The sequence below is a fragment of the Octopus bimaculoides genome, chromosome 3 (assembly GCF_001194135.2).
Source record: "Octopus bimaculoides isolate UCB-OBI-ISO-001 chromosome 3, ASM119413v2, whole genome shotgun sequence".
Classification (NCBI taxonomy): domain Eukaryota; kingdom Metazoa; phylum Mollusca; class Cephalopoda; order Octopoda; family Octopodidae; genus Octopus; species Octopus bimaculoides.
In genome coordinates this window covers 161,376,740-161,387,082 of record NC_068983.1, presented here as the reverse complement: position 1 = coordinate 161,387,082, position 10,343 = coordinate 161,376,740, and the positions used below count along the sequence as shown (strand labels likewise).

Genomic DNA, 10,343 nt, shown 5'->3' with positions numbered 1-10,343 from the left:
GTCAATCAACAGTCACTTATAATTGAATGTGACTTGGAAGCAGAAAAGTTTTTTTTTTAATTTTCAATGAAGAAATTTCATCTGTGATCTATGTATAAATATGTATTTATGGATGGATGGAGGGACAAGACAAATTTTATTATTCGTATAAGATTTATCTCCCTTGTAAGCACTTTTTACACTGTGATAAAGTTACCCTTAAAAATTATACACACACACATACATACAAACCCTCGTATTACAGAAGCATCGCATTCCTGAAAATCTTGCCATGATATGGAATTCCATAATGTGAAGCTTATTTCTTGTTGATTTCTTTTCAGAAACTTGGTTCCCCACTTTTTACTGTCACCAATGACTCCTTTGTACACATGTTGGCACGGCTGGATGAATGCATTTTATATATTGCGAGTAATGTGAGTACTTAACTTATTTTTGAGCATACATTGCCTAGAGCAGGGGTTTTCAAACTTTTTAACTTGCGGACCCCTTTATATTTCAGGCTTTACCTTAGGGACCCCCTTATAAACTCTTATGAAATTTATACATAAATATTTGCTTAAAATAACATATATTTTTACATATATTTAGCATTCAGATTCCTCTGTCAAACACAATACTTATTTATTCAAGTTGCTTTGAATTAATCATGTATTATTTCGTAGCTTTGAGATTTCGTTGATGTGATTGTTTAATTTGTGAATGAAGGGCATCCAGCTGTAGAAACCATCCCAAAACAGACAATGGAGTCTGGGCAGCTCTGCAGTTAGATAGCTCCTGTCAAACAATACTCCTCGTGTCAGTATGGAAAACGGATGTTAAATGATGAACCAATGGAAATGCTATGTGATGAGGTGGAAACGGTGGGGGGATTTTGTTATTTGAGAGGTAGGGTGGGTGTGAAGCAGCTGTGACTGCAAGAGTGAGACTTGGCTGAGTGGAGTTCAGGGAATGTGGAGCATTGTTATATGTGAAAAGGTTCTCATTAAAGATGAAAGGAAGGGTCTATAAGAGTTGTGGGAGAGTTGCAATGCTGTATGGGGGTGAGACATGGCGTTTGAAGGAGACAGAGATGGCAATTTTTGAGAGAGCAATGGTGAGAGAAATGTGTGGGGTGAGGCTGTTTGATAAGAGGAGGACTGAGGATTTGATGGGGATGCTGGGGTTGGAGGAATCAGTGGAATGGTTGGCAAGGGCGAATGGAGTGAAGTGGTATGGGCATGTTCTGAGGAGGGAGATTGTGTTTGAGGTTAATGGAGTGCAAAATCAAGGTAGACCGAGGAAAAGGTGGAGGGGACAAGTGGAGGAAGAGATTGAAACAAGAGGATGCCCAAAACTGGGCAAGATGGCGGCCACCCCTGTTAACAGGGACAAAATCCAGATTTAAAGCACTGAAGGAGGAGAAGGAGGAGGATTATAATAATAACAATAATAATAATAATAATAATAATAAAAGGTCACAGAAAACGCGAAAGCAACCATACTCTGGGATATGCCAATACACACAGATAGAGAAACTAAGGCAAATAGACCAGATATAGTTGTCAAAGATCATGAAGAAAAAAAATGCTTTCTAATTGATGTATCAATACCAGCAGATGACAACGTTTCCTTAAAAGAAATGGAATAACTTTCAAAATCCAAAGACCTGGAAATAGAGGTAACTCGAATGTGGAATCTAAAAACAGAAACAATTCCTATCATAGTAGGTGCCTTAGGTATAATAAGAAAATATTCAGACAAATACATAACAAAAACACCAGGACTTACAAATATATATAACATACAGAAAATTGCACTACTGGGTACTGCACACATCCTACGCAAAACACTTTCAATACAGTAACTATAAGAGCACCACAGCAAACCACAGCACATACCCAAAGCACACAGAGCTGCGCTCGGTAGTGAAGTGAAAGCACGTTATAAAAATAAAACTACTGAACAATAATAATAATAATAATAATAATAATAATAATAATAATATAGGGTTGGTGTGAGGGGCTGGATTTGGACAGTCTGAACATAAAGCAAGTAGAATATTCATGCCAGATACGGCTAGTTTAAATGCTAAATGGTTAAGGTGATAATGGTAATAGTGAAAATTGTTATTAATGAAATGTAAACTGTGGAAAATGTTTTCATTTTTTATATATCTCTTCTGTTGTTTAACACTTTAGCATTAATACTGACCATATCCGGCCCAAATATTCTACCTGTTTTCCATGCTGGTGTGGCTTGGGTGGCTTGTCAAGAGCTGGGAAGCCAGAAAACTGCACTACATTCTACTGTCTGTTTTTGGCATGGTTTTTATGGCCGGATCCTCTTCCTAATGCCAACCACTCTACAGATTGGACTGGGTGCTTTTCACATGGCACCATTACCAGCAAGGTCTCACATCACTGAAATCTCAAAGCTATGGGATAATGTATAATTAATTCAAGATTATGTGAATAAATTATCATTGCATATGACAGGATAATCTGAGTGCTAAAGGATCAAATATTTATTTTATTTTGCTAAATTTAAGCATAAATGTCTGAATTATAACTCCATTTTTATACCTATTGATCTGTTGTGGTTTTGATTATTACTTATTTTACAAAATATCTTTCCAGTCTCGTTACCGAGAATCTCAAGTGTATTTGGCACGATTCAAGCAATGTTTGTCCCGAGCGCTGACCCTCATAAAAAGCCATGTGATCACAGTCCTGCAAAATGCGACACAGCAAGTTTTACCTAAAAAGGTGAGCATATTGAACTCTTTCTGTTGATATTGTTTAATCATCATCATCATCATCATCATCATCGTTTAACGTCCGCTTTCCATGCTAGCATGGGTTGGACGATTTGACTGAGGACTGGCAAGCCAGAAGGCTGCACCAGGCTCCAATCTGATCTGGCAGAGTTTCTACAGCTGGATGCCCTTCCTAACGCCAACCACTCCAAGAGTGTAGTGAGTGCTTTTTACGTGTGACCAGCGTGAGGGCCAGTCACACGGTACTGGCAAAGGCCACGCACAAAAAGGTGTTTTTTACGTGCCACCTGCACGGGAGCCAGTCCAGCACCATTGGCAATGACCTTGCTCGAATGATTTTCTTACATGCCACCAGCACAAGTGCTAGAAGGCAACGCTGGTAACAATTACGCTCAAATGGTGCTATTTACAGGCCACTAACACGGAAGCCAGACAGCTGCTCTGGCAATGAACACGCTCGGACAGTGCTGTTAGTGCTCCACTGGCGCAGGTGCCAGTCATCGAGTATGGTTCAATTACGATTTTGATTTCACTTGCCCCAACAGGTCTTCGCAAGCAGAGTGTAGTGTCCAATGATGGAGAGGTTGGCATGGGTGCCAGTCATCGGATTCAGTTCGATTTCGATTTCAGATTTCAAATTTCAAATTCCAATCATATATAATATATTAAATTGCTATTGTTAATAATAATAATAATAATAATAATAATAATAATAATAATTAATTCGTTTTATTGGCCACAAGAGCTAATATCAATTAAAAACATGTAAGGACAAAGACAGGACGAAGGTTACAAAAGGTTTTGTCCGAAAAGGTAGGAAAGTTCGTCTAAACAGAGGAAGAAAACGGAGAAGGATATGATGAATAAATAGATAAATAAATAGATAAATAAATAAGTAGAACTCCCAAAGGGGGAGGCGCTTCGAAAAAGGAAAGGTTACACGTGGAAAAACCCATAAAACCACGGGAGCCTGGTCAGAAAAAATAAGAAAGGGGTATAGAGCCCTTTCTCCTTTTACATTACCTTTCTTTTTTTCTACAGGTGTATTCTCAGAATTGGTCCGTTTATACTGGCCATTCTTCCAACAGTCACCCATCTTTCAACGAATTTGCTATGAGACAGCACTTCCCTCTCTACTCTCATCTTCCTTTTCAAATGGAACTTGAAAAAGTTGATGAGGCCTTGGCCAAAGAGGAAAGTGTCTGTCTTTAGCCCTTTCAAACGGGTCCACCATATCATAATAATAATAGTAATAATAATCCTTTCTACTATTAGCACAAGGCCTGAAATTTTTGTGGAAGGGAATAGTTGATTACATTGACCCCGGTGTTCTATTGGTACTTACTTTATCGATCCCAAAGGGATGAAAGGCAAAGTTGGCCCTGATAGCATTTTAACAGTAATAATAATAAATGCCCTGATGCAGTACCAAGCAGTGGTTCTCATGGCTTCTGAACTTAACTGATTAGAAGTGTCATGCACATTCTTTGTCTTGGTGTAAAAAATGAGCTGCAGCAAATATTCTGCTCAATACCTCAGATTTGCTTGTCAGTTGCTTGACCTTAACCAGTTGAGCATGTTCTTTAGTAGCTGATGATATGTGCATCTCTGATTAGAAGCAGGAGTAGTGAGGAAGCATCATAGACATGTGTTGAAAGGAATTCTTTGGGGTTTGAGTAATTCACCCCAGGAATCATGGGTGTTTCATTCAATATCCTTTAACAACCATTCTTGAGAGAACTTTTGAGCAAGATGGGCTACTCAACCTGAAGAAAATACTGAGCCCCACCTGCAAGATCTTGCACTGTTTATCTTGATATGGGATCACCATGTTGTGCACATATGGTTGTGATGGATGTGCCTGGTCTACTCTTGTCAGATGGGTAGTCATCATGGGTATATTGGGCTTTGTATATTTATACCCCTGTGTCACTTAGATGGCAACACTGCTTACTCACTCAATAATAATAATAATAATAATAATAATAATAATAATAATAATAATAAAAATAATAATAATAATAATAATAATAATGGTTTCAAGTTTTGGCACAAGACCAGCAATACCTCCCATGGACAATACCCCACCCTCTGACAATTATCCCCAAGAACAACAGATGATGATTTAAAACTTCTTAATATATTGGACAGGGAGTAATTAACCGAGTGGGGTAATTGTCAGAGGGAATTGTCCTGTGGGGAGGGGAATATAGTCCTAGTAGGGTAATTGTCCTGATATGGATAGAAATAGATATTTTATTGGTTGAATGATTTTTCGAAATATCTATTGCTATTGCATTGCACTCTTCGTCTTGTCTATTTACCTTTGTGAAGAGTTCCATTAATCCTTTTAAAATATAGTATCTCATCTCATCTGGGACGCCCCTATAGGGGTTTCGGTTGTGCATACTATAGGAGTCACAGGGCACTGCTCCATGTGGTCCCACAGTTTCTATTTAACTAGGAATATTAGGGTCTCATCCATTGTCTTGTATTCAAGTTCTTCTGCATGACATCCTACTAGTTCAAAGCCAGGAATCTGATCTGTTAGGTCCTGCCGATAACTAAGTCCACGCCCTGCTGCCGACGCTTCGATTTATTGCCATTTATGTTTTGTCTGTCTCCTACCCTTCGACCTGTCTGGCCTGGTAAGACCTGCCTGAAGATTCCTCTCCCTCCAGCATAGCTCTCCGGGCCAATGGAGCACACAGGCACTTCACCGCGACACGGTACTTGTTGAATTGGCCATTGACTACACAGTAGTTCTTCTGCCCTTTCACGGGTCTTATTCTTCGTCCTGCAGGGTGTCCAACAATGACCCTCCTCACCAAGCAAGCTCGACGGGGTTGCCAGTAATCATAATAATAATAATAATAATAATAATAATAATAATAATAATAATAATAATATTTGAAGTGTTCTTAATGGATTTCAACTTTAGTTTAATCTGTGTCATTAAATAAACTGAAACTAAATTGACCTATTTTCTCAGTAGTACTTTAATACAATTATACCAATGTTATTTTCTGTTCTAGGATACACCGAATGCAGGTGATGATGCATTTACACTCTTTTATGGGAAATTCCGCACAAATGCACCCCGAGTTCATGCTTTGATGGAGCAACTGGAACAAAGAACTAATAAATCTGTAGAGTTAGTAAACATTTCTTTTTGGTGTATATATTCAAATGTGTTTCTTTTGTTCTTAATTTTGATAATTTTAATGAAGGAAAAAAATAAGGACAGACGCAGTCAACATGCACAACATGAAGTTGTTTACTAATTAATAAAATTGAATATTTTGATACAATTAAACCTTGGGAGAGGCATTATACCGGTAATAAACACACGCACTGGTTCAGTCCTTTATTAATTTATAAAATAAATGGAAGTGGAGAGACAAGTTACTGAAGAGATTGCAAGAGTGCAATGGAATTATTTAACAAAAAACTGTATACTGTTTATAAATTAATAAAGGACTGAACCAGTGTGTGTGTTTATTACCGGCATAATGCCTCTCCCAAGGTTTAATTACATTTGGTAATGTTAACAGGAAAGCCAGTACTCAAAATAAGTGTGTGCATGCATATGTGTGTGTGTGTGTGTGTGTGTGGTAAAAGCAATAGTGACTCAAGGGCCAAGAATTTCATGTGTTAGTAGTCAAAAGTGTTAAGTTAAATTAGTGCTAATGCATGAAGCTAAATATTCTGCTAAATATTAATAAAAGATAAACTATAGATTCAAAATAAATGGAAGTGGAGAGACAAGTTACTGAAGAGATTGCAAGAGTGCAATGAAATTATTTAACAAAAAACTATATACTGTTTATAAATTAATAAAGGACTGAACCAGTACGTGTGTTTATTATAGGCATAATGCCTCTCCCAAGGTTTAATTGTATTTCTTTCAACACGTATCCACATCAAGAATCTTGCACACGAAATACACATACGGAATATTTTGATATTAGATGGTATTTTTTGACATTCATTTTTTGTCGTAGTACAAATTGGGATAACTCTTTAACCCTTTAGCATTTAAACCAGCCATACCCGGCCAAAATATTCTGCCTCTTTTGTGTTCAAACTGGCCAGATCCAACATCTCACACCCACGCTACAATGTCATTGTAAAAATAAACAAATCACAACATCAAAATCTCACAGCAATGAGATAATGCTTGATTAATTCAAAACAATGTGAATAAATTAGCATTATATTTGACAGAGTAATCTGAATGTTTAAGGGTTAAATTTATGATTTTCTTGAAATGCCACTATCAATGTTATTATATCTGTTTTCTTATGTTACCATTTCTAGTACTAATATTGCTTATCTCCATGCATCTCAGTCATACACTCTCACATCAGTGAGTTACAATGTTACTACGCCTTATCTAACTATTTTGACCCCAACTCTTACTTTGTCTATCTTTGCTTTCCCATGTCATGCTACTGTTCTCTTTATCCTTCCTTCTTATTTGGACCTATGACATTGGTAACTATCATAGTTGCTTTTTCGGTTTTACAAGAACTTGACCTTTCTTGTAAATAAAAATTTCATGTCTAACAAGCCATGTTTCACTCGATCCTCTTCACCTGCTAGGAAGGAAAATATTTGTTATGCTCTTGACCTTTCTATCCTTAGCTTACTTAACTCATATTTTTTGTTATTATTGCAAACATTTGATAAACAAGTTATGTTCTGGTATGGACGATAATCAAAAACCAAACCCTTTTTTTTTGCATAACGAAAAAACCTTCCTGAATTATATTTCCTTTAGTGATTTGGTTTTAGAAAGTTGTTGTTCATATCCATGTCAGTCCCAACTAAGCAAACCTATGATGGAAAGTGTTCCTATTGTGACCATACTGTTTCTCTTAATGAACAATATTTCAAGGGCTGCTTTATCTCATGTGTCCTTCCCATTTTAAGATGGTAGGGTGTGGTTTGAGAGAGATTTGGTTGCTTTTTCTTGAAAGCCCTGTAACCATGATTACATTTGGACTACTCTTAACTCCAGAAAGTATTATAATGTTACTGTTGTTCAAAAATCTCTCTATAGCCATTCTTTTCCTCCTTGGAAGTGTTTATTTTAAGACACCATCGTATATTTTAATCCCTCATAATTCTTCTGTCTCAGATCTCTTCAGTTTCACATGTCTGAGCATATGCTTTAGTTGATAGCTTGTAGTAACGCTGTGCGCATGCGTAGTCTCACGCATGCGTGGAATTCAACAACCAAGCTTTCCCGCTTCATTCTGTCTCTTTCTTGCTGGCCAGAGATTGAGCAAGGACGTGTTTAGCTGTCTCTCTCCATCTTTCGAACTTACGCTAGACAGCTTGCTCACATCTACATACCAACATCCCAACAACCATGCTCACACACACAGAAGACGTCTCAACTAACAAGAACTAATGATGTATATATTAACCACCTTAAAATAAATAATTGTTATGTTGATAGTCTGGAGTTCAGCGTTCCGTTATATTCTTAATTTTATATAGGAAAGTCAGGTATACATCTAATGATGTATAACCCACTTTCCTATATGCTGTAGTGAAAGTTTGCCTACTTTTAGCAGTAATTCTTTCAAATCAGTCGTCTTATTTACTAAAGTTTATAATAATTCCCTTCTATTATATTGTCTATTCATTGCTATTGCTCACTTAATATTTATGAAATTATAACAACATCTCTGTGATTAATTTTATGCTGTAGGTATGCTCAGATCTTAAATGATTGTCACCAGTGCTATTTCTCCCAACGAGAACTACTTCTTGGGCCTAGTGTTGAGTCTACAATTGCTGATCTTGCTGCACGATATCAACGAGACCATTGCGCTTTGGTATGTGCTATTCTTTTCCTTACTTAACATTTGAAATTGAGTTGTTCTATCCAACTAGATTCTGTTGTATGACTTTTATTCTAATACCAAGCTGAATCCCTTCTACATTATTTCAATTTTTAGATTTCTTTCTTCTTTTCAGACTTATGAACGAGTAAAGTTGGGTAATTTCCAGTGAACTGATTCCCTAACCTGGTTTTGATTTCTATCTGTAGCTGTTTCATTTCATTTATGTTGTTAACGCTTTTGCTGCAAAAGGCCTGAAATATCATGCCTTTTGTTTTATCTCTTACTTGTTTTCAGTCATTGGACTACAATGACTGTAACAAATAAAAGACAGGAGATAAACTACTGTGGATGAACAAAGCGAACTGAAAAAGATAAAATTTTGACATGGTGCATAATATGCAACTGTAAAACGAGCAGTCAGGAAAAACTTTAGACAGTGAAATCAATCACCATTGTGAATATAAAAATCAATGGCTTGTTTGTTCCTACTGTTCATTCATTATATGACTATCAAAATATGGAGCTCTCTTGTTGATTGTGATCTGCAGGTCTGCTTGTAAATCCAGGTGATTTCTAAATTTTGTCTTGATTGACAAAGGAGAAATCATCATCATCGTTTAACGTCCGCTTTCCATGCTAGCATGGGTTAGACGATTTGACTGAGGACTGGTGCAACCGGATGGCTAGAATATGTATACTCACAAATATGTCATTGCTTGTGTAATGAGAACACAGTTTGGGGGTCATAATCTCATCAGGATTAACTCCACATATATAGAATGTACCTAATTATGTAAAACTTCAGTTTTTGATATGCTTCATAGAATAATGTTATTTATAAGAGTTAGATAATAATTTTATTTTGGGAAGTAATTTTAATAAAATATATACTTTGTCACACTCATTAAAATACTATCTCATGCCCCCAAAATGTGTAGGTACCCCAAGTTGGGAACCCTTGTGCTAGTTCATCTACTTCATACCAACTAATTTGTGCTTTTTCTTTTTCAGGTTATTATTCTATGTAAGCTGATGTTTTACATAAACTCGTTTCAATACATATTTCATTAGATTTTCTTTTGTAATTAAGAGAACTGACTTTGCTTCCATTTGTCTCCAACAGATGCGCAGTGGTTGTGTTTTTATGGTGCACGTGTGTGAAGATGAAAGCCAACTTTATTTCAATTTTTTCTCAAAACCATCACCATTACTTGAGTAAGTAAACTGGTAGATTACGATATCATACATTATTCTTAAGATTGTGAATGTAAAGTTTTTATATTAATGGTTAGCCACTGTCTCTTGCACTTAATTATCTTTATACTATGAAGATAGCCAGCTTATCAACAGAAGCATTGAATAGAATATCTAACCATGTATATTGTGATAATACTGTCCCAAAATTTAAGACTTGTAATCTATATTCCCCACTTTAAAAACAATAAGAAAGTTTTTGAATTTTATTGTTTTATGCTTTCAACAAAATGTCTGCTGTATGGCCATTTGTGGCAAGTACAGTATGATATAGTTAACAAATATAGGAGGTAATTATTCCATCTGTTTTTAACAGGCAATTATTTTTTATGATTTTAAACTACCATTTTTAAAATGAAAAACTAATTAGAAATAACTATTTGATACTGTCTCCATAACTTGCCTCACAATCCCAAATAAAAATGGAGATCATCATCATCATCATCATCATCGTTTAACGTCCGCTTTCCATG

The 10,343-nt window shown here is 36.2% G+C and overlaps 1 protein-coding gene across 2 annotated transcripts in view; it reads left to right on the top strand.

The window, feature by feature from the left end:
• The window catches only part of LOC106872469 (conserved oligomeric Golgi complex subunit 3), a 54,214-nt gene that overhangs the window by 9,452 nt on the left and 34,419 nt on the right, over nucleotides 1-10,343 (top strand). For both annotated transcript variants that reach the window (XM_014919479.2, XM_014919477.2), the window contains exons 6-10: nucleotides 324-416; nucleotides 2,619-2,747; nucleotides 5,794-5,912; nucleotides 8,481-8,607; nucleotides 9,740-9,831. In XM_014919479.2, the coding sequence (XP_014774965.1) occupies nucleotides 324-416; nucleotides 2,619-2,747; nucleotides 5,794-5,912; nucleotides 8,481-8,607; nucleotides 9,740-9,831 (560 nt within the window). The remainder of the gene's footprint in view (nucleotides 1-323; nucleotides 417-2,618; nucleotides 2,748-5,793; nucleotides 5,913-8,480; nucleotides 8,608-9,739; nucleotides 9,832-10,343) is intronic.